The 24,312-nt window shown below is 45.1% G+C and overlaps 3 protein-coding genes across 9 annotated transcripts in view; 1 reads left to right on the top strand and 2 right to left on the bottom strand.

The window, feature by feature from the left end:
• Positions 1-3,853, bottom strand: part of LOC140913036 (cytosolic phospholipase A2 beta) — a 72,868-nt gene extending 69,015 nt beyond the window's left edge. For 3 of the 7 annotated variants that reach the window (XM_073348671.1, XM_073348673.1, XM_073348674.1), the window contains exons 1-2: positions 3,120-3,853; positions 323-549 (exon numbers count right to left, since the gene is read on the bottom strand). In XM_073348671.1, coding sequence (XP_073204772.1) covers positions 323-549; positions 3,120-3,573 — 681 coding nt within the window. In that variant the 5' untranslated portion in view covers positions 3,574-3,853. The remainder of the gene's footprint in view (positions 1-322; positions 550-3,119) is intronic. The other 4 variants (XM_073348664.2, XM_073348665.2, XM_073348666.1 and 1 more) reach the window with 4 other exon arrangements.
• Positions 3,854-4,928: 1,075 nt separating this feature from the next.
• On the bottom strand, positions 4,929-23,481 carry JMJD7 (jumonji domain containing 7). The gene is made up of 8 exons (XM_073348676.1): positions 23,364-23,481; positions 21,921-22,074; positions 20,881-21,134; positions 19,968-20,024; positions 18,801-18,896; positions 11,600-11,676; positions 7,571-7,730; positions 4,929-6,303 (listed from the first exon to the last, which is right to left on the bottom strand). Exons 1-8 carry the CDS (start codon positions 23,446-23,448, stop codon positions 6,215-6,217), a joined length of 972 nt encoding a protein of 323 aa, XP_073204777.1. The 5' UTR covers positions 23,449-23,481; the 3' UTR covers positions 4,929-6,214.
• Positions 11,816-13,787, top strand: LOC140913867 (uncharacterized). The gene is made up of 2 exons (XM_073350678.2): positions 11,816-12,678; positions 13,267-13,787. Exons 1-2 carry the CDS (start codon positions 12,096-12,098, stop codon positions 13,785-13,787), a joined length of 1,104 nt encoding a protein of 367 aa, XP_073206779.1. The 5' UTR covers positions 11,816-12,095.
• Positions 23,482-24,312: the final 831 nt, after the last annotated feature.

A 24,312-nucleotide genomic window follows, 5' to 3' on the forward strand; every position in this document is an offset into this window, starting at 1 on the left:
ATAGCACCACGATAGTGACTTTCCTCTCAGGAAGACAAAGTGCTGTGCAAATCATTCATTAAGCTTCCCAGCTCCCTGTGAAGTAGTCATTCTTGTTCCAGTTGGGGGAAATGAGAGCCAAAGATGTGACATACACCCCAAATTAGTATCAAAACTGGGATTAGAATTCACGCATGCCTGGCTCTCCATACTGTGCTCAGTCTTTCCGACTGCATGGTCTCCTTCCACCTCTCTCAGAAACTTAAGTGTATTTATTTACATTTCAATTTAGGAAAGTGTGATATAGCCTCCAGTTAGAAAGGCACTGTAATTTGTCTCATACCTGCTGTTGCTTCCGCAAAAACTCCACAGCCTCCCCAAAATAGTCCAGTTCGAGGATGTCTGGGAAAGCTGGGATATCTTCAAAGGCTAAATAAGCGAGAGCTAATGTAACAAAGCCCCTGCTAGCCAAAAGACTTGCTCTGTACTCAACAAGACCTCCTCCAGATCCATACAAGTCGATAAGTCCTGGGAATGAACCAGATCCTGAAAGGAAGGAGACCACATTCACTGTGGAGGAGTCTTACAGCTGTCTAGCAATATTTCCACTGCACAAAGTCATACAGTAGGTCTTGACAGAAAATCACTCCATTGTTTTTTTTTTTAAACTAGATTCTCTCTCTCTCACTCACACACACACACACACACACACACACACACACACACACACACACACACACACACACACACACACACTTACTCTCTCAGGGCTTGTCTAGTTGGAGAAATTGACTGGCATACCACAGTGGAATAACTAGTGCCAGCATAACTCCCCAGTGTGAACACTATTTTGGAATAAAAATTACTTTGTTGCAGACTAATTTACTCCACTTTGGAAGTTATTAGTTATATACTGTTGGAGTTATGCTGATCAATTTTCCCCATGTAGAGAAGACCTAAAACAATCCTGGGGCCCTATGCTCCCACCACAAGATACAAGTGACTTTAGAGGTGAAGTCAGTAGGAGATATTAATATTCGGCAGCAAGAAACCAAGGACTTCTGGAATAAATTATAAGAAATAAAAAGCTCACACCTCCTCTTTTGTCTGGTTCTCCTACAATATGTACTATATGTCCCCTTCAGTAAGAAGAAGGATAAAAATGACTTACCTGTGATTGTGTTCTCAGAAGATATGTTTATGAATTAACAGATTTTCTTCCCTGGATTCCATATTCCTCATGTGTCACTGATGAGAATTCCCTTAGTTTAGAATTTGATCTAGGCATTTGTAACATGCTTGTCTAACATACATCAGCACCTTGATTAGGGCCTACCCTAAAGCCTTGTTTAATGTGTACTAAAGACTTACATTATTTGTACTTCAGTCGGTTATACTGAACCAACTGAAGCACAAACTATTCAATGCATTCACACTACCCATGCAGAATTGGGCACGTTTGGCCCTGAATAGACACTATCACTGATCTGAACCAATTCTACTCTCTTCTGGGTGGCTCTCTCACAGTTTCTGGGACCTTTCCTATGGTTCCATGATCTGATCAATCCATCACTGTCATGCCCAACTGCTTTCACTAGGAAACTTTTAAAAAAAAAAATCAGTGGAAGCATTTTTAACAGGCTTTGATATCATAAAAACTTGTGTCTACAAAATTAAAAATTTTGGTCAATTTGTGAGCGCTCTTTAAGCACAGCTCCAGGCAAATAACCACTAAAAATTAGCAACAGCTTTCCTCGGCATCCCAGCCTCATCAGTGTCTCTGTACACAGCCTTGAATCGAGGTCTTTAATCCTCAAATCTTGCCACTTTTGTTTGTCCCCACAATTCCACCTCTCCATCAGTACTCCCAGGCTGCCTTATTGGTCTGCAGGACAGGGACCTCCTGTGTCCTTAAATATTCCTCCCTATTTCCATCTGTATTTCAAGACCCTCTCTAGGTGTATCCTCCTTATTCCCTCTTCTAGCACATCTCACCCCAGTCTGCCAATCCCCATTATCAGTCTTCCTTAATCCCACAACTATTTCCAGTTCCATTCCCACGAAACACCAAACACCTAGCACCTTACGTTTCTGGTTCCCCTCGTATTGATTCCAGATCCTCATTCTGATCTCTCAAACTTCAAACCAGCTGGTAGCCTTTAAACATCCCCAGCCTCCTTCAAGTCTATTTCACCTCCCTTACGCCTCTCCCGACTCCTGACAAATCTAGACTTCAGCCATTCCCTCAAGTCCCAGTTCTCCCAGAACTCTAAATTCTTCTCTTCTTGGGAACCACAACTTTGCTTTCTTTTTCCTGCCTTGCCTATCCCACCCCTTTCTCTTTGCACTCCCCTCTCAGCATTACTACTGTCCCTTCAGAAAGCCTTCCTAGTCAGGTATTTCAAAGGAGTTAAAAGGTTTTCCACTGATGGTAGGTAGGATTCGTGTAGGGAAGGTGAGCCATAGTCAATTAGGCTCTCCCACCTGTTTGTGTCTCCCCACCCCATCACCACAGTATACAAGTATGTCACATACATTGGTGAATTTATCCTTTTTATTTCCCATTTTACAGACAGAGAATTTATGCACAGATTAAGTGACTTGTCCAAGGTCACTAGGAAAGACTGTGGCAGAATTCACATCACCTGAGTCCCAGTCCAATGCCTTCACCACAGGACCATCTTTTCTTATTCTATTATTTGTATTACAGTAGCACTTAAAAGCCCCAGTCAAAACTCAGGAACCTATTGTGCTAGCACCATGCAGAGGAGTTTAAAAAAAAAAAAAACACAGAACCCTCACTCCACTGCCCCAGAGCCCTCACTCCACCCGCAACCCTGCCTCCATCTGCTCTCTCTGCTCTGAATGGAGCGGCAACCAGAAGAAAATAGCTGGCATGTCATATGTTACTCTCACTCCCCTCAGCAAGCATCAGCCAGCACTGCCTCTGCAATAAACACTTATGCTCCTCATGCAAAAATTGGATCCACTCCTGTTTGGGGGGCAGAGGAGAAACATGCAGCCCAGGTGACCAGCTAACTGAAAACTTGCTCTGGGTCCCATAAGTCTATTCAAGGACAATAGTGCACATTACGTGATCTAATAAACAACTGAAAAACTCATAGGAAATTAAAACTCACCAGGAGGCAGGAAGAGAGTTGCCTTGAGCCGACCTTCTCTGACTGGAATCCTTTCCACCCCCTCTCCCAAAAATTTCCGCTCATTAATGCATTTGCCCAGGAGCTGGCTGGTGATATTGTGGCCCTCAAACACTTCCACATGTACATAGAAAGGGGTGAGGACATTCTTCTTTGCCAGCCGTTTGAAGGGTGTCTTGGATTCCAGTGACCACAGCAGTCCCATGGGTTCTACCCCAGAGTAACTGCCACCCAGGGCTGAGGAGCATGTCAGGTCCAGTTCTCCATTGCTCTCAGCCCTGTAGTAGGCAAAGGACTGGAAAAGTTCCCCACTCTCATCAGTCAGGGATGCCCTCAGAGTGACCTCCTGCAGCGGTGAGAGACCCTCCACTTTAATCTGAATGGGATCATCAAACAAACACTTTGGAGAAGGCAAGACCTTTACACTCACTGCCATCGAGAGTTGGAGGAGGAATTCAGCTTAATGCAAGATACCAGCTGTGTGACACAGGAATTGTCAGAAGCTTTGGCTCTTCTTGAGACTTGCAATCCCTGTCAATGCCAGAGTCCAAAAGGAACTACAGTGTGGGAAGCCCTGTTGCAAAGGTTTCTGGGAGATGTAGTTCAAAATGTACTTCTGGGAGATGGAGTTCAGGAAAGGACAGCACAACTTCAAATGGGGAAGTTTTCGTTTGAAGAGGCTGTACCAAAACACCACCAATTCATTCATTCCAGGACTAGTGATTTAATATTTTATAGATAGATGCACACAAAATAAAACTCCAATAGTCCTAGAATGAATAAAAGTCCTTGGGAACCGACAGTGTTTCATATATATGGGGCCAAACTATAAAAACAGTTCCAAACCGCATCTTCTCTCCAGACTTTGGGGAAATTTAGATCTGAACATAGAACTAATCTGGAAATTCATGGCTTGGGCTCTATTAAGGTACACTGAATCCAAATAAGCCTGAATACCCCAAACAGATTCTAATCCAATTATGAATTTGAATTCTGTCTCTTGAGTCCATCTCTAGTTTTCAGTAACTGTTGAACAGGAGCTACATTTGAAAAATAGGTTTAGACTCAAAATTCATTTGTTTCTTTTGAAAGGATTTTTCTTGCAATAACCAGTACTGTCTAAAGTTTCTGCGCATTTTCCTGACTAATAATATATGAATACAAGTTTCTCCCACTAAGCCCTGGTAGAGTAATGCTTGTATGTACCTTTGAAGATCTGTAATAAATTACATTTGGCATTTTATATATTAACAATACTGCTGGACATATCTGTTGGGTCCCATATCATGGTACCCAATCCTGCAGTTCTATACTCAGATGAGTAGTTTCACTGAGTTCAATGAAAATATTCATGGAATGGGTGCAGAATCAGGCCCATGGTTCACACAACTCATCGACCATGTATTTCATACATTTTAAGGACAGAGGCACAATTATTCAGTCTAACCTCCATAACACAAGCCATAGAATTGCAAAATTTCATTAGAAAAGTCAAAGATTATGGTAAATGGGCTTTAGCAAGTGGAATTTTCTGTTGATGGGAATAGACGGGATTTGATTCTCAGTTATTATGAACTCAGAAAAGCAACCTTTAAATCGCCACTAAGAATGTGGGAAGGTACAACTACAAAAAGCCGCACACAACCGTTGGCAATCTGCACAATGAAATGTAGATATGTTTTTACATGGAAAATAATCACAATTGTATCATGATTTCCTGATCACTCCCCTTCCCCGTATCATTTGAGGGTTCCCATAGCTAGTATAGAAATAAGCTTATAAACACGGATATTTTATTGCACAATTTGTATTCTGAATTCTCAAAGCATTACACACAGCCACTGAACACAGTGAATTAAAACTCAGAAAGTATTGTCTCATAATGAATGGGAGTTATCTCAATGAATGGGAGTCTTGGGCTGATGATTACGCTGTTATTGCAGAGCTGGTTTTGCCTCATTACTTTGCCAGTTACCAAATTGGACTGTGGGCTATAGCTTTGCATGTTCTCTAAAACCAGTGGTTTTCAAACTTTTTTCTGGTGAACCAGTTGAAGAAAATTGTTGATACCTGCGACCCAACGGAGCTGGGGATGAGGGGTGGGGCCAGGAATGAGGAGTTCAGGGTGTGGGAGGGGGCTCCGGGCTGGGGGTGCAGGCTCTGGGGTGGAGCCAGGCATGAGGGGCTTGGGGTTCAGGAGGGGGCTCCAGATTTCAGGGGGGCTCAGGGCTGGGGAAGGGGATGGGGCACAGGCTTACGTCTGGCAGCTCCCGGTCAGCGGGGCAGCCAGGCTGCAGAGGCAGGCACCTGTCCTGGCACCGCAGACCGCGCTGCACCCTGGAAGCGGCCAGCAGCAGGTCTGGCTCCTACGTGGAGGCGCACATTTGGCTCCACGCAGCTCTTGCCCACAGGCGCCGCCCACCCCCGCCTCCAGCTCCCATTGGCTGGTTACCAGCCAATGGGAGTGCGGAGCCAGTGCTCGGGCAGCACGTTGAGGCCCCGCCCCCCCACCTATGAGGCGGACCTGCTGTTGGCCGCTTCCGTGACACAGCGCCATGTCAGAACAGGTAGGGACTAGCCTGCCTTAGCCGGGCAGCACCGCTGACAGGACTTTTGACAGCCCGGTCAGCAGTGCTGACCAGAGCGGTCACAACCCAGTGCCTTACATTCCATGACCCAGTACTGGGTTGCGACCCACAGTTTTAAAACCACTGCTCTAAAGAATCTAGCAAAGGGAAAGGAACACACATGGTTTACATTTTTGAGGTTTCCAAAACCTGCAGTGGCTCCACTAAAATTCTGCCTTCCTTGAGGCATCTGAGGCTAAGCATGAAGGCTTTGAAATGTCAACAAGCCCTCTCCTGTCAAGCCAAAAAAGATAGCCATTTGGGTTGGAATTTCACTTAACGCCCGCATGATACCATCTCCAAAGGCAAGCAAGACAAATATCCTCTGACTGACATTTGTTGAGGATAATTTAATGTTTAGTTCTTCTAACTCAAGCATATTCGTACTCCAGGCAGACGCATATAATTCAGTCACATTAGAAAGGTTTATGACTGAGTCCCCAGAATCAGCTACACCAGTGTCACAGCTTTTGAGAGAGAATCTAGAAGTTGATAGTAGCTGTACTTCAGGTCATATTCCATGTCATACCAATAATTCACTGAGGAGACAAGAGATAGGAAAATTGTTATTGTCTGGTGTTAGAAATGCCTTTTGGCCATATTCACATGCTGCTTTAGAAGGTAATGCAGGCACTCATTTCTCAAAACTGGATGAACTTTAAAAGAATCCCACCTCTGACTAGAGCCAAGCATAATGCAGGCAGGCAGTGAGTCAGCATCTGTTACATAAACTCTGCCAATGCACCTCAGTCCTTACTCACATTAACCCCCAAAACAACAGTCCTGGGACTCTCCTGAGCAGACTTTCAAAACGTTTAGAAACAGAAAATGTGCGCTATGATCTAGGCCAAGAATACAAATTCATTTTAATTTATGACCTACTCTAGATTTGAACCTCTCTCTCCCCACAGTTTTTAAAGGATGGTGCACTAACCCACCATTTTGCCTTGGTGATCATATGGAAAGTGTTTTAATTTTGCCTCTTAATTAAAATGAAAATTAATACATCTTTTTACCATGCTATGGCAAGTACTAAAATAAATGCCTCCAATATCTGCAAGCGGTGTTATATATTTGCTTTCATAACTAGGTTGATGTTATTCAACACTCATCTGTTACTTATTTTTTCTCTGCATGGAAAGAGTTGCTTTGGCAGAATAGATACAGTAAAGCCCTTCCTTGCATCCTGCAATACAGACAGTAATGGTTTAGGCGTAGAAGAGTAGAAAGGTTTGAAAGTCTGGAGCTCTCTAAGCGGGTGGTGGGGGGAGGGGAGAGAGACAGACACACACACACACACGAGGAGATTTTTGTTAAAAGGCAGAGACAAGAAGTAACTTGTACATTTGTTTGGTTTTCTTTTATGCAATAAAGACTCATTTTTACTGGTCTGATAATAACAGACACTAAAAATCCAAACTTCCTTGTGCAGTTTCTTTGCCTATGGTGTACAGTCAGCCAATTTGCAGCCAGCAATCAAATAACCTGCTTAGCGCTCTCTAACAAAACAAACTACTACAGGGGTGGCTGTGTTTGGCTCTCTCTCTGCAGCCTCAAGGACTAGCTGATTTTTCCTACCTTGTTCATCCATTTCACTACATTCTTTTGCAATTCTATATAAAATATTATCAGAATAGTCTTTGCAAGTAGGTAACACTATAGTCATGTGCCAAGATGGCTAACTCTACCAGGGATAAAGAAGAAAAGACTGTGAAAGTGCCCTTGTACTCAACCATGTTTTGATGGAGAAAATGGACTATGCCATCATGGATTGAAAATATGTTTGTCACTAACAACTCTTCTTACCTGCTATACAACCATGTGACTGCTTAACATGATGAAACCAGAGAGAAGGGAGGTACAACATCTCACCAGCTTTCACTGTGCACCGCAAAGGCCTTGCCTGGGCATACTCTGGGTATTGTTCAAGATCTGGATTTAAAGGATCCAGTGGAATCCATGGAACCTGCAAGGAGAAGAGTATGTTGTACGTGCAGCATTTAACAAGATATAAAATGTTAGGGTCCCCCAGAAAATGGAGTTGTTAAACAAAAAATTCACTTACTGAACTTGTAATAAAATGTACTAGAAAATATATAGTTGTAAATCCTGTAAAATCCACTTTACCATATTACAAGAATCCTCCTTTCTATAAGATATGGTGTTGGATCCTTACATTTACCAAGTACTAACTGCAGACTCTGTTTAGGGCATAGGAAAAGGGATCTGATTGTTTGTGACAGAGGTTACATGGCAGGGAATGGACCTGGGATAGAAAATGGATGGGGGGAAAAAAGAGCGTACCTGAAGGATTGCTGAATGAAGACAGACATGGTTAGCCTATTGGTAGGAAGTATGAAGGCCAACAAAAGCAGAAGATAAGTTGAGCTTGGGTAACCTACAGTTTTTGGGTGATACACATATGCCAAAATCGAGGAAAGAAGTGGGACCTCTAAACACTGAGGATGGGGTGGAGATTAGAGATAATCTAGGCATGGCCCAACACCTAAATGAATACTGTGCCTCAGATTTTTGTGGGAAACGAGGAGTTTAGGAGTAGTGCCAGGGTGGCTAATGGAAACAAGGATATGGAAGTAGAAATTACCACATCTGTGGTGGAAGTTAAACTCAATCAGCTTAATGGGACCAAATCAGGGGTCTCAGATAGTTCCTTTAATATTCTTGAAGGGAGGTTGACATATAAAATTGCAGGACCAATGACAAGTATTTTTAATGAATATGTAAGATTGGGGCTTGTACCCTACGATTGGAGAATTGGTAATATGTCACTTGTTTCCCAGATCACTCTTTCCCCTTTCTTAAAAATTATAGGCTTATTAGTTTAACCTAAATTGAATGCAAGGTCTTGGAACAAATTTTGAAAGATAGTTAAAGACACAGAGGTAAACAGCAATTGGGATAAAATACATCACGGTTTTACAAAAGGTAGATAGTGCCAGACCAACCTGATGTCTTTCTTTGAGAAGATAACTGATTTTTTTAGCCAAAGGAAATGCAGATCTAATCTTTATGGATTTCAGTAAGGCATTTGATACAGTTCTACATGGGAAATTAAAGTATTAGAAGATGGGGATTAATATGAGAACTGAAAGGTGAATAAGGAACGAAATTGCAAGCCCATTAGTAAGAATTTTTTATTAATCTGTAAACTCAGGGGTTGTACCGTATGACTGGAGAATTGCTAACATAGTTCCTTTTTAAGAAAGGGAAAAAAAAGCAATTCGGGTAACTACAGGCCTGTTAGTTTGACAGCTGTAGTATGCAAGGTCTTGGAAAAAATTCTGAAGGAGAAAGTAGTTAAGGACATTGAGGTCAATGATAATTGGGACAAAATACAACATGGTTTTACAAAAGGTGGATCATGCCAAATCAACCTGATCTCGTTCTTTGAGAAAGTAACTGATTTTTTAGACAAAGGAAATGCCTTACTGAAATTGAGATAAATTAGATCCACTGCATTTGATACGGTTCCACATGGGGGATTATTAGCTAAATTGGAAAAGATGGGGATCAATATGAAAATTGAAAGGTGGAAAAAGAACTGATTAAAGGAGAGACTACGACAGGTCACACTGAAAGGTGAACTGTCAGGCTGGAAGAGGTTACTAGTGGAGTTCCTCAGGGATCGGTTTTGGGACCAATCTTATTTAATCATTTTATTACTGACGTTGGCACAAAAAGTGGGAATGTGCTAATAAAGTTTGCCAATGACACAAAGCTGGGAGGTATTGCCAATACAGAGAAGGATGGGGATATCATACAGGAAGATCTGGATGACCTTGTAAACTAGAGTAATAGTAATAGGATGCAATTTAATAGTGAGAAGTGCAAGGTCATGCATTTAGGGATTAATAACAAAAAAATCTGTTATAAGCTGGGGATGCATCACTTGGAAGTAACAGGGGAGAAGAAGGGCCTCGGAGTATTGATCGATCACAGAATGACTATGAGCCTCCAATGTGATATGCTATGAAAAAACCTAATGCAGTCTTGGGATGCATCAGGCGAGGTATTTCCAGTAGAGATAAGGAGGTGTTAGTACTGCTTTACAAGGCACTGGTGAGACCTCATCTGGAATAGTGTGTGCGTTCTGGTCTCCCATGTTTAAGAAGGATGAATTCAAACGGGAACAGGTACAGAGAAGGGCTACTAGGATGATCCGAGGAATGGAAAACCTGGCTTATGAAAAGAGACTCAAAGAGCTTGGCTTGTTTAGCCTAACCAAAAGAAGACTGAGGGGAGATATGATTGCTCCCTATAAATATATCAGAGGGATAAATACCAGGGAAGGAGAGGAATTATTTAAGCTCAGTACCAATGTGGACACAAGAACAATGGATATAAACTGGCCACCAGGAAGTTTAGACTTGAAATTAGACAAAGGTTTCTAACCTTCAGAGGAGTGAAGTTCTGGAACAGCCTTCCAAGGGGAGTAGTGGGGGCAAAAGACGTATCTGGCTTCAAGACTAAGCTTGATAAGTTTATGGAGGAGATGGTATGATGGGATAGCCTAATTTTGGCAATTAATTGATCTTTGACTATTAGCGGTAAATATACCCAATGGCCTGTGATGGGATGTTAGATGGGGTAGGATCTGAGTTACTACAGAGAATTCTTCCCAGGAGACTCGTTGGTGGGTCTTGTCGACATACTCAGAGTTCAGATGACTGCCATATTTGGGGTCGGGAAGGAATTTCTCCCCCAGCTCAGATTGGCAAAGACTCTGGGGGTTTTTCGCCTTCCTCTGCAGCATGGGACATCATGTCTCACTTGGTGATTTAAACTAGAGTAAATCGTGGATTCGCTGTAATTTGAAGTCTTTAAATCATGATTTGAGGACTTCACTAACTCAACCAGAGGTCATGGTTCTATTACAGGATGGACTTGGTGAAGTTCTGTGGCCTGCGATGTGTAGGAGGTCAGACTACATGATTACAATAGTGCCTTTTGGCCTTAAAAATCTATGAATTTAGAGCAACTGTATAATTTTATAACTGCAATCTTTATCCCTTCTTATCCTCCTTTTCATCATGTCTAAAATTGAATTGTAAGCTCTATGTACTTATTAGCCTGCATTACCAGGATATCTAAACACTTCCTAATCTTTCACATATTTTCCCTCAACACCTCTGTGTATTACTACTGAAGTATTACTATCCTCAATTTACAGCTGAAGAACTGAGGTGCAAAGAGGCTGAGTGACTTCCCCAAGGTCACATAGAATGTCTATGGTGGAACAGGAAACTGACCCAAGCCCCCCAATCCCAGGCTAACACCCTGGGCACTGGGCCATACTTCCCCTCTTTGGGACAGGGATCTAGTATTTGTATATAATTTTGTATGGTGTCTCCTTTCAATCATTCTGACCAAATAATAATTACCACTATGAATAAAAATGGTTTATAAAGATAACTACTATGTTTATAGCACCAGAACATTTTTTCTAGGATGAAATTCACCCCTCTGCAGAGGGCCAACACAATGTATGCACAGCAGTGAAATTCACCCTTGATGAGCTAAATTCCTTTATCTGGTATTATTTAAAAAGACTTTTAATGGACCTGTTTGTGTTCAGCGCACAGAAGACATTATTTTGAAAGGCTATTCCTTTAACAGCTATTGATTTCAATAGTTCCCAGTTTGCAGTTAGAGAGGCATCTTAGAAACAGGACATACTCAAATAATAACCACAGAAACTTGCAAGGGGTCACAGGGCACAGTGGAATACCTGAAACTACTTTTGACTAATTTTTTTTTAAATTGACAGGTTGACAAGTTGATGGTGTTCTTTTAATACAAAGATGTCATAAGTACCTTGTCTGCAGCCTTTTCATCCACAACCTGAAACGAACCATCTTCTGATATGCAATACGTCGCAGGCAGGTAGAGCTCTGAAAGTGTAGAGCATGGAAAAGGTTAAATGGCATTAATCTCAATAATAAATACAGAGTCTTAGCCCTGGTCTACACTAGGACTTTAGGTCGAATTTAGCAACATTAAATCGATTTAAACCTGCACCCGTCCACACAGTGAAGCCCTTTATTTCGACTTAAAGGGCTCTTAAAATCGATTTCCTTACTCCACCCCGACAAGTGGATTAGCGCTTAAATCGACGTTCCCGGCTCGAATTTGGGGTACTGTGGACACAATTCAATGGTATTGGCCTCCGGGAGCTATCCCAGAGTGCTCCATTCTGACCGCTCTGGACAGCACTCTCAACTCAGATGCACTGGCCAGGTAGACAGGAAAAGAACCGCAAACTTTTGAATCTCATTTCCTGTTTGGCCAGCGTGGCAAGCTGCAGGTGACCATGCAGAGCTCATCAGCACAGGTGACCATGATGGAGTCCCAGAATCGCAAAAGAGCTCCAGCATTGACCGAACGGGAGGTACGGGATCTGATCGCTGTTTGCGGAGAGGAATCCGTGCTATCAGAACTCCGTTCCAGTTTTCGAAATGCCAAAACCTTTGTGAAAATCTCCCAGGGCATGAAGGACAGAGGCCATAACAGGGACCCGAAGCAGTGCCGCGTGAAACTGAAGGAGCTGAGGCAAGCCTACCAGAAAACCAGAGAGGCGAACAGCCGCTCTGGGTCAGAGCCCCAAACATGCCGCTTCTATGATGAGCTGCATGCCATTTTAGGGGGTTCAGCCACCACTACCCCAGCCGTGTTGTTTGACTCCTTCAATGGAGATGGAGGCAATACGGAAGCAGGTTTTGGGGACGAAGAAGATGATGAGGAGGAGGAGGTTGTAGATAGCTCACAGCAAGCAAGCGGAGAAACCGGTTTTCCCGACAGCCAGGAACTGTTTCTCACCCTAGACCTGGAGCCAGTACCCCCCGAACCCACCCAAGGCTGCCTCCTGGACCCAGCAGGCGGAGAAGGGACCTCTGGTCAGTGTACCTTTTAAAATGCTATACATGGTTTAAAAGCAAGCATGTGAAAGGATTACTTTGCCCTGGCATTTGCGGTTCTCCTAGATGTAGTCCTAAAGCCTTTGCAAAAGGTTTCTGGGGAGGGCAGCCTTATTTCGTCCTTCATGGTAGGACACTTTATCACTCCAGGCCAGTAACACATACTCGGGAATCACTGTAGAACAAAGCATTGCAGTGTATGTTTGCTGGCATTCAACCAAAATCCGTTCTTTATCTCTCTGTATTATCCTCAGGAGAGTGAGATATAATTCATGGTCACCTGGTTGAAATAGAGTGCTTTTCTTCAGGGACACTCAGAGGTGCCCGTTCCTGCTGGGCTGTTTGCCTGTGGCTGAACAGAAATGTTCCCCGCTGTTAGCCACAGGGAGGGGGGAAGGTTGAGGGGGTAGTCACGCGGTGGGAGGAGGCAAAATGCGACCTTGTAACGAAAGCACATGTGCTATGTATGTAATGTTAACAGCAAGGTTTACCCTGAAAGAGTGTAGCGACTGTTTTATAAAATGTGTCTTTTTAAATACCGCTGTCCCTTTTTTTTTTCTCCACCAGCTGCATGTGTTTCAATGATCACAGGATCTTCTCCTTCCCAGAGGCTAGTGAAGCTTAGAAAGAAAGAAAAACGCACTCGCGATGAAATGTTCTCCGAGCTCATGCTGTCCTCCCACACTGACAGAGCACAGACGAATGCGTGGAGGCAAATAATGTCAGAGTGCAGGAAAGCACAAAATGACCGGGAGGAGAGGTGGAGGGCTGAAGAGAGTAAGTGGCGGGCTGAAGAGAGGGCTGAAGCTCAAATGTGGCGGCAGCGTGATGAGAGGAGGCAGGATTCAATGCTGAGGCTGCTGGAGGACCAAACCAGAATGCTCCAGTGTATGGTTGAGCTGCAGCAAAGGCAGCTGGAGCACAGACTGCCACTGCAGCCCCTCTGTAACCAACCGCCCTCCTCCCCAAGTTCCATAGCCTCCACACCCAGACGCCCAAGAATGCGGTGGGGGGGCCTCCGGCCAACCAGCCACTCCACCACAGAGGATTGCCCCAAAAAAAGAAGGCTGTCATTCAATAAATTTTAAAGTTGTAAACTTTTAAAGTGCTGTGCTTAAAGTGCTGTGTGGCATTTTTCTTCCCTCCTCCACCACCCCTCCTGGGATACCTTGGTAGTCATCTCCCTATTTGTGTGATGAATGAATAACGAATGCATGACTGTGAAGCAGCAATGACTTTATTGCCTCTGCAAGCGGTGATTAAAGGGAGGAGGGGAGGGTGGTTAGCTTACAGGGAAGTAGAGTGAACCAAGGGGCGGGGGGTTTCATCAAGGAGAAACAAACAGAACTTTCACACCGTAGCCTGGCCAGTCATGAAACTGGTTTTCAAAGCTTCTCTGATGCGTACCGCGCCCTCCTGTGCTCTTCTAACCACCCTGGTGTCTGGCTGCGCGTAACCAGCAGCTAGGCGATTTGCCTCAGCCTCCCACCCCGCCATAAACGTCTCCCCCTTACTCTCACAGATATTGTGGAGCACACAGCAAGCGGTAATAACAGTGGGAATATTGGTTTCGCTGAGGTCTAAGCGAGTCAGTAAACTGCGCCAGCGCGCCTTTAAACGTCCAAATGCACATTCTACCACCATTCTGCACTTGCTCAACCTGTAGTTGAACAGCTCCTGACTACTGTCCAGGCTGCCTGTGTACGGCTTCATGAGCCATGGCATTAAGGGGTAGGCTGGGTCCCCAAGGATACATATAGGCATTTCAACATCCCCAACAGTTATTTTCTGGTCTGGGAATAAAGTCCCTTCCTGCAGCTTTTGAAACAGACCAGAGTTCCTGAAGATGCGAGCGTCATGCACCTTTCCCGGCCATCCCACGTTGATGTTGGTGAAACGTCCCTTGTGATCCACCAGAGCTTGCAGCACTATCAAAAAGTACCCCTTGCGGTTTATGTACTCGGCGGCTTGGTGCTCCGGTGCCAAGATAGGGATATGGGTTCCGTCTATGGCCCCACCACAGTTAGGGAATCCCATTGCAGCAAAGCCATCCACTATGACCTGCACATTTCCCAGGGTCACTACCCTTGATATCAGCAGATCTTTGATTGCGTGAGCTACTTGCATAACAGCAGCCCCCACAGTAGATTTGCCCACTCCAAATTGATTCCCAACTGACCGGTAGCTGTCTGGCGTTGCAAGCTTCCACAGGGTTATCGCCACTCGCTTCTCAACTGTGAGGGCTGCTCTCATCCTGGTATTCATGCGCTTCAGGGCAGGGGAAAGCAAGTCACAAAGTTCCATGAAAGTGCCCTTACGCATGCGAAAGTTTCGCAGCCACTGGGAATCGTCCCAGACCTGCAACACTATGCGGTCCCACCAGTCTGTGCTTGTTTCCCGAGCCCAGAATCGGCATTCCACAGCATGAACCTGCCCCATTAGCACCATGATGCATGCATTGTCAGGGCCCATGCTTTCAGAGAAATCTGTGTCCATGTCCTGATCACTCACGGGACCGCGCTGACGTCGCCTCCTCGCCCGGTATCGCGTTGCCATGTTCTGGTGCTGCATATACTGCTGGATAATGCGTGTGGTGGTTGATGTGCTCCTAATTGCCAAAATGAGCTCAGCGGCCTCCATGCTTGCCTTGGTATGGCGTCTGCACAGAAAAAAGGCGCGGAACGATTGTCTGCCGTTGCTCTGACGGAGGGAGGGGCGACTGACGACACGGCTTACAGGGTTGGCTTCAGGGAGCTAAAATCAACAAAGGGTGTGCCTGTACATCAAGGAGTATTTCAGGCAGGACTGCACGGAGGGTTCCAATAAGAAATGGTGCACCTAAGTTATCGTTGTTATTGGAACAAGGAGGTTAGCCTGGCCTCTGATTGATACATGGCTAGATTTACCTCGTTGCACCTTCTCTGTGAGTGACTGCAGTGTGATCTAGACAGGGGAGGAGGAAAATGAGTACAAAACAAATCTGGTCTATTTCTTGTTCTGACCCATTCCATCTATCTTTTACATCTTTGGCTGGCAGCAGACGGTGCAGATGGACTGCATGCCATCCACAGCTCATGGCTGCTTGGCAGAAGATGGTACAGTACGACTGCTAGCCATCTTCATCTCTTGCCTGCCTGGCATAAGATGGTACAATACGACTGCTAGCAATCCTCATCTCTTGCCTGCCTGGCAGAAGATGGTACAGTACGACTGCTAGCAGTCCGTATCGCCTGCCCGCTCACCATAAGACGGTTCAATAGGACTGACTGCAGGACTAAAGAGAATGACCTGGTCAAGTCACTCCAAATTTAGTCCCTGCGCCCATGTCTGCCCAGGCGCTCCCAGCCGACGTGGCCAGGAGCACCTCGGACACGACGAGGACGACTACCAATCGTATTGCACCGTCTGCTGCCAGAAGGCAATGGGTTGCTGCTACTGTGCAGCAAAGCCGTACCGCGTCTGCCAGCACCCAGGAGACATAGGGTGACGGTTACCTGAGCTGGCTCCATGCTTGCCGTGGTATGGTGTCTGCACAGGTAACTCATGAAAAAAGGCGCAAAACGATTGTCTGCCCTTGCTTTCACAGAGGGAGGGAGGGAACGGGGGCCTGACGACACGTACCCAGAACCACCCGCAACAATGTTTTAGCCCCATCAGAGTGCTCCATTGTGAGTGCTCTGGACAGCACTCTCAGATGCCCGATTGTTTGCCATTGCTCTGACGCTGGGAGGGGCGCTTACAGGGTTGGCTTCAGGGAGCTAAAATCAACAAAGGGGGTGGCTTTACATCAAGGAGTATTTCAGGCAGGACTTCACGGAGGGTTCCAATAAGAAATGGTGCACCTAAGTTATTGTCGTTATTGGAACAAGAAGGTTAGCCTGGCCTCTGATTGATACATGGCTAGATTTACCTCGCTGCACCTTCTCTGTAAGTGACTGCAGTGTGATCTAGAAGAATGAGTCCCCTAGACAGGGGAGGGGGGGAAGCAAATCTGGTCTATTTCTTGTTTTGATCCACTCCATCTATCTTTTACATCTTTGGCTGGCAGCAGACGGTGCAGAAGGACTGCATGCCATCCACATCTCATGGCTGCTCGGCAGAAGATGGTACAGTATGACTGCTAGCAGTCCGTATCGCCTGCCCGCTCACCATAAGACAGTTCAATAGGACTGACTGCAGGACTAAAGAGAATGACCTGCTCAAGTCACTCCAAATTTAGTCCCTGCGCCCATGTCTGCCCAGGCGCTCCTGATCGACCTCACAGAGGCGACCAGGAGCACCTGAGACATGACAATGACGGCTACCAGTCGTACTGTACCGTCTGCTGCCACAAGGCAAGGGGTTGCTGCTACTGTGTAGCAATGCCGTACCGCGTCTGCCAGCACCCAGGAGACATAGGGTGACGGTTACCTGAGCGGGCTCCATGCTTGCCATGGTATGGCGTCTGCACAGGTAACTCAGGAAAAAAGGCGCGAAATGATTGTCTGCCCTTGCTTTCACGGAGGGAGGGAGGGAACGGGGGCCTGACGATATGTACCCAGAACCACCCGCGACAATGTTTTAGCCCCATCAGGCATTGGGATATCAACCCAGAATTCCAATGGGCAGCGGAGACTGCGGGAACTGTGGGATAGCTACCCACAGTGCAACGCTCCGGAAGTCGACGCTTGCCTCGGTACTGTGGAAGCGCTCCGCCGAGTTAATGCACTTAATGCACTTAGAGCATTTTCTGTGGGGACACACACACTCGAATATATAAAACCGATTTCTAAAAAAACGACTTCTATAAATTCGACCTAATTTCGTAGTGTAGACATACCCTTAGTGACATAGTACATGACACTTTCACAGATGGACTCAAATATTAAGATACCATCACACAACCACCATTTCCAGTTCTCTTTCCTCTGCTTCCTTCTTCCCTTTGTTCATTCCGTGACACATGTCCTTCAATTTCTGTCCTCCCTATTACCAGCTCCGCACTCCTCTATCACAATGTTTTCCAATGCCTCCCTTTTCTAGGGCTCTGTCCTCTCTTCCTTCAAATGAATTATTTTTTCCTTTTCCTCAACACACATACACCTACCTTCTCTTGATCCTACTTTGTTCCACTTACCATCCCACTTCCCTTTTCCAAGTCACAACTTCTCCCCTATCTTATTCTCTGTCCTTTCTGCTTTGGTCATTCTACCAAGAGAGCTTTCATTGGAGTTCTTAATGACCTGTGGCTAACCTTTCACTTCTAGTTTTATCTTATTTGGCTTATCAGCCATTTTAGAAAACCTGGGCTTCTCTTCTTTTATTGCTTCTGCACATGTGGTTTTCTGATTCTGCAGTCCAATGCTGATTGCACTTTTGCTGATCTTTAGATATTATGATAATATATAAAAACAACACACACAAACTGGTATTAATCCTTCATTAGAGTTACAAATCTAAAAGCTCAAAAGTCAGGGAGTAAAAATAATTAAGGTTCTTGTGAACAGGTTCACATAGCCCATCTTATATACCATATGTTGTGCACATTAATATTTATGTTAAATGTATACTTGTAAAAGTAACAGAGAAATAGGAAATAAAAGCTATGGGTATTCTGGTCAAGCTAATGTTAGTATAAGAACCTTATTGTGTTCTTTGTTAGATTTCAGCATTTACATTTGTAACTTTAATTTTTCGTTAATGTATATATTTGTATTTAATTTCCCTGCTTTTTTCCAGAAAGAAAGAGAATCAGCAGAAGGAATCAAGAACTACTGCACATGAGGATCCTGTAAGCTTCACCACAGAGGAGATATTTTAATAATTCTAAAGCTGGAGGAATTCCAGCCAGTCCGACACTTAGAGCACAGATCCAGGTGCCAGATCCTCAGCTGGTATAAATCAGAGTAACTTCACTGAAGTCAATAATTTATACCAGCTGAGGATCCAGCCCCAAGAACAGAAATCTCTACTACTCCAAATAGTAAGTATTTGATAATAGATTTCTATTCACATTGCAAAATGTAACACTGAAAATGTTATCAGAACGTTATTCCTGTCTCTATCTTTCATTAATTTGGACACTTCTCTTTACACATTTATACACACTCTCAAGCATGTACCATAGGGGATGAAGGGGCGGTCACTTGGTGGATGCAGTAGAAAATGTTTCTCGCCAGAAATCACACAGTACAAGTTCTCGTAGTGATCTTTATGTACTAAAATTGAGAAAGAAGAAAAGCACCACATCACAAATTGTAGCAAACTGAAAGTGACAGCTCTTATTGGCAGTGGTAGGCTGCTTCTTCTTCTTGTGGCCAGAGGAGAAAGAAATAATAATGAAATAATATTTCATATGTATGCAGCACTTTTCATCCAAAAGGATTCCAAACTACTTCACCAGCAACATAGAGAGAGCAATACAGAAAAACAGTCACTTCTGGGGTGGAACCTGGCAAGCAACCTGCACAGAAACACACTGATCAACAGTTTGAGGGCAGGCAGGAATTTTGGCTAGTGTCTCCGCTTATGAACATGTCCTGAGATCTTCAGTGTCCAAGGAGAGCAGACATTACCTCATTTTTTAAAAGTCTCATCCAAAATACCGCCACACAGAGCAAATTGCAAGGTACTCAATCTACCTCAGAAGAATACAGGGCTGAGTCAACAATTCCAGGAACTGAAACTGTGATTCCAGAGAGTAAATCTATTTCAAATTTGATGACTACACCACTAAACCATCCATTTCTGCTCTGCTCTAAACTCAAAATTTCACAGAAAGGAGATGGCTAGGACAAAAAAAGAGAAACACAGGAGCTGCCATACCACCCCAGACCAGTGATCTAGCAAGTCCAATATTCAACATACTGCATGGGAGTTGCTAATAAACTTCAGAAGAGGAGGAAAATACCCATAATGTTATTAATTGTGCAAAGTTCTACTAGGGAAGGGAGAATCCTACCTGACCTTTACAGCAATTAGCCTGAGTTATGAAGCATGAGACTGAAATTTGATTGCTTTACTTTATACCCAGGTGCAAGATTTATAGGACAGAAACTCTCAGTATTCCACCTGAAACAATAAGCCAGATGCACATACAGATACAGCAGTCAAGTGCTGGGTCAAGGTGGGTAGGAAGAAAGATCATTACATATGAAGACGACAGTTAAAGTACAACCTATCCATTAGGATTTCACAAAGAGACCTACCCACCTTACCCCTCAAAACAAGTATGTCAAAATCTGAGCCGAGGGCACATACAAGACCTGACAGCATTATATGCTACGCACAGGATGTCACAGCAGCAGACTCGCCAAGCCAGAAATTCACAGCATCAGGCTTCTTTCCTGCAAGGGGAGGAAGAGGAAGTGATTTTTAACAGAAAATTAATTTGAATGTTATGTTTAAAGAGCTGCAGGTGAAGATTTTTCTGCCTACTCAGTTTGTTTATATTCTCCACCCACCTCAGTAAATATGTCAGCCTTGATCTCCAATAGCTAATAATTAGGAGCTCCTTCTAGACTGAAGGCTGTCGCAGAGACACACCATACTAACTGATGGAGCATTATTCATCCCCAAGGCTGTGCTTTTGACCTTCAGCTCACATTTTCTGGAGACCTGGTTCCCCAATACATAGCTCAAATCACAAAATAGCACTTCATGTACCAAAACCCCAAAGGGATCAGGAGAACCACATTAAAAGGAATGACTTATGCTCTAGCAGGAAAGTCGACTGTAACGAATAATCCTTTACTACCATAAGCAAGCACCTTCAACCGCACAACAAGAGGCAGAAAGGTAATATTAACGCAGCACTCTAGAGTATTGTCTATAATAGGCTTTAAAAAAAAATCCACTTTTGCTATCAGTTTAGCTCCACAGGTGGTAGCAACACCCTGAACAATAGTGTAGACAGGGCCCCAGGAAGCCACCAACCTTTTTGCCACTTGTGGATGAAAATTATGTATATTAATACAATAGCACAGTTTCACACTCTATGAACCTGCTAAGCAAGCAAACTGTTTTGGAGTCCTCCAATCCACAGGGCAAGGTTAAGCTATTTTACGACCCCTCTCCTTCCTGAGTTGACAAAGCCATACTAACCTGTGCCAATTAGAAAGATAACAAAAATATCTGGCATGTAAACATCACAGAAGTTTAAAGTGCTATATAAAGTATTCACTGATTGCAGGGGGTGTTTACCAAGTGCCTCACTCATCCACGGTACCTCGGGCTCCACATCACCTAAAAGTTCAGGGAACTCCTCAGTCAGGTTTGAACACTGCTTCTGCACATAGAACACACTTGGAGAGATCACTTTCTTCTCCACAATGTCCAAGAAGTTGCTGAAAAGCATGTGCCGCTCCTCCGGCATGACAAACCGGTCCTGATAAACAGCATCAGCATAACCATTTGGCGTCACTGCCACACTCACCATCTTGGAGCCTGCTACCTTCCTGCAAAATATATCTGAGGTTCAGAGCCAATTGAGGAATCTACAAACATGTACTTTAGACAATTTTTTAAAATCACAATTTGCTGTGTGGATGTACTGAGAAATCCTCTCTCTTGGACACAGAAGTTTCAATTACTGAATTATTTCATGTCCACACCTGGGTTTTTTTTGTTAGTTTGTCTTTTGTTTTTTAAAAACAAGAGGTGCTTAGGTTTGGGGGGGTTTTTTTAATAATCATAACTAATGCCACCAGGGCCAATTGAGGCAATGCTGCCAAACCTACAGCCACAGAAAACCCACCCCAATCAGAATAGGATGAAATGCCAGCACGATTCTGCTCATGCACCAAGGTTCACAAGGTGTGCAGCATTGACTGCTTTGTGCTGAATGAGTGCTTTAGTGAAAATCTGATTCTGCTGGGGAACCAAGACATCACTATCTATTGTAGCCCTGACTGGGGTACTCTGCACGTTCCTCCTGTTTAACAAGAAGCTCGGAAATACTATTTCCCTATCTCTCTCTCTCCCCACACACAAGTTCTGGCACACAAAAAACAAATCTCCCATATCCTTTAATGGAACTAAGTATAGTACAGTAGTTGGGGGAAGAAAGTAACTTCTGAATTTTGGGTGCTGCAGCTGGGATGCCCAACAGAAGTCTTCACATAGGATTCCAGGTTCATTTGAGCCAGTCTTATCAATAATTTAAAAAACCGAACAAGAAGCTCTCTTCTGATGGTTTGTAATGTTCAGCTGAGCTACTGCCTAGCTTCAAAGTGGATTCCTACCTGAGATAAGTTAACGTCCACTTCTTCAGAGCTGGCCAGTGACCGAAGGCATTCTGAATTATACATGGTTTGTTTGGACACACCCATTCCCGATAAAATTCCAGCGGAGACAAAAGGCTATCTAGGTATGGCACAGATTCCGTCAGTCCCAACTCTGCCCAGACAAAGAAAAAATCTATTTTACAGAAGTCTTGAAAGCAGTTCAAGCCATCTCTACACTGTACTAATCAATTTTAAAACAAGTTAGAAAGTTTTCCCAGTGTAGACAGGACCATGGAGACTACACATCCCTACATTCAGTGCTCCAGCTTAGAACTGGTCATGCTCTATGCTGGAACCTGTAGTCTCCAGGGGTCAAAACCCTACATATTGATGAGGTGGTCTTCACTGTCAGACTCAGCATATGCAAAGCCACACAACTGGCCACAACTTGTTTCGGACTATTGGTTGCTGTGATTCATCTCCCACATGATAATACTTCATACAGACAAAAGACTAAAAGAAGGAAACAGCACCAATGGTGGGGCTCATACAACAAAGATGCCTAGAGATAGCCTCACCTTCTGAAACATTCAGCACCTCTCATCAGATGACTTTCATTTAGGTTCCTACATGTAATTTAGAGACCTGACTTTAAGGCCATTTTGCAAACTGGGAGCCTAAAAATCATTATTGTCTATGCAAATAAAGATATAATACATGCTCTGCTGGCAAACAAATCTATAGTTTTTTTTTATTTTATTTTTAGAGATTACACTAAACCAAAGGCAGAACATAGGAGAACCATCTCTAAACACAATGTTTTTCAAAGTTTCCCACATGGGGCCATTGGATCTTTAGCAGTAACCAGCAACGGATTTTTTTAACCGTTGGATTTGTGCACTGCTTTGCTTCTCCACAAAGTACGACAAAGACCCAAAGTGGTTCTCCCCACGTCCTTCTCTGCTAAGTTTGTACCTTTGGTGGCATCAGGAATGTAAAGTCTGGCCTTCCCTGATTTTGCTGCAAGACCTCGGGGGGGGCTCGGGGAGGTTTATTACTGGCTCTCCCACCTTCGCTACCGGGCCAGGGGGTGTCCATAGCCTCACAGAGCCAGGGGGTTAGAAGGGACCGCAACGGTCCCCGAGTCCTTCACTAACGGTCTTTCTCCAGCGTGTCCGCTGGGCACTGGCGTGAAGGGAGGGGGACAGACAAGCCCCGCAGCTGCCACGCGCTGGGACTCAAACCCCTTCCCCGCGCGGGGCGGGGCGGTTCCCCTTCCCTCGCCTTGCGGGCGCCACAGAGCCCGACCCTCTCAAGCCCCCGTGAGGCGAGGCGAGGACACGCCCCTCTCCCTGCGCAGGGACCTTGGGATGGTGGGGCCGCGCCACCAGGGAGCTCCCAGCCCCCCCCCCGCTCTCAGGCCGGTGGCAGCCAATCAGGGCCCGGCTCGCTCGCGCTCACCCCTGGCCTCCGCCGGGAATGCCGCCAGGCACCTCCGCACCGTCCGCAGCGCCGGCACCTCCCCTTCCCCATCCGCACCCGCCATCCCTAGGCAGCCGCGGCCGCCAGCCGGCCGGACTAACGTCACCCCTGACGTAGTCACGCACCTCGACGCAACGTGCCGCTCGGCGCCTAATGAGCATGCTCAGTAACATCTGCTGAAGCCGCTGCCCTCGCTCTGCCCTTACATGGGATTCCAAGTGCTCAAGGGGGCAGGTCGGGGGCGGAGTCTGCGCAGGGCCAAGCGAGCGCACGTGCGAGTCAAACAGCTGGAGGCCGGGGAAGGACCGGGGCCAAGGGGCGGGTGCCGGGTTTGGGGATGGGCTGCCAGGCAAAGGGGATAAAGTTACTCCAGCTGGGGTGAGCCTTCTGCGCTGGCTGCAAAAGTAGGGCGCGTCTCAGCCCCAGGTTCCCAGGGTGGGGTTGTTAACGGCGAGGTGCAGCCTCTTGCTTTGGATTGAGCTGCTAAAGGAGATCGGTCTGAGTGATGTGTTTTACATGCGGCCACACCCTTGGAAATTAGAATGGTCACACGTGGTTGTACTAGTATCAGAGGGGTAGCCGGCCCTGGTACTCTGGCTCTGTAAAAGCGGCAAAGAGTCCTGGGGCACCTTATAGACTAACAGACGGATTCGCGCTTAAGCTTGTGTGGGTGAATACCCCCTTTGTCAGATGCATGCATGCACGCACTAGTGTTTAAACGAAATCCCGTAGCAGTTCCTATACCCGCATAGAGCCCCACAGGCATTCGCTGAGCTGAGCTACTGTTCCGCTTGTCTGAACCGAACAGCCTTGTCCTTATAATCCACCACAGACTGTGGGTTCACTTATTTACTTTTTCAAATGTTGTTTTTATTGCTGCCTCTTAGCCCTTCATTTACCTCTGTTAACACTGTGAAGAGGGAGGTTA

Source organism: Lepidochelys kempii, chromosome 6, assembly GCF_965140285.1.
Source record: "Lepidochelys kempii isolate rLepKem1 chromosome 6, rLepKem1.hap1, whole genome shotgun sequence".
NCBI lineage: Eukaryota > Metazoa > Chordata > Testudines > Cheloniidae > Lepidochelys > Lepidochelys kempii.

Excerpts from the sequence above, each read along its gene's own strand:
- LOC140913867 (XM_073350678.2), top strand. The coding sequence starts at position 12,096 with ATGCAGAGCTCATCAGCACAGGTGACCATGATGGAGTCCCAGAATCGC. Across the intron at positions 12,679-13,266 it reads AGGCGGAGAAGGGACCTCTG|CTGCATGTGTTTCAATGATC; the intron begins GTCAGTGTACCT and ends TTTCTCCACCAG.
- JMJD7 (XM_073348676.1), bottom strand. The coding sequence starts at position 23,448 with ATGGCGGGTGCGGATGGGGAAGGGGAGGTGCCGGCGCTGCGGACGGTG. Across the intron at positions 21,135-21,920 it reads TGGACGTTAACTTATCTCAG|GAAGGTAGCAGGCTCCAAGA; the intron begins GTAGGAATCCAC and ends TATATTTTGCAG. Across the intron at positions 18,897-19,967 it reads GTCTGCTGCTGTGACATCCT|TACATAAAGATCACTACGAG; the intron begins GTGCGTAGCATA and ends TCTCAATTTTAG.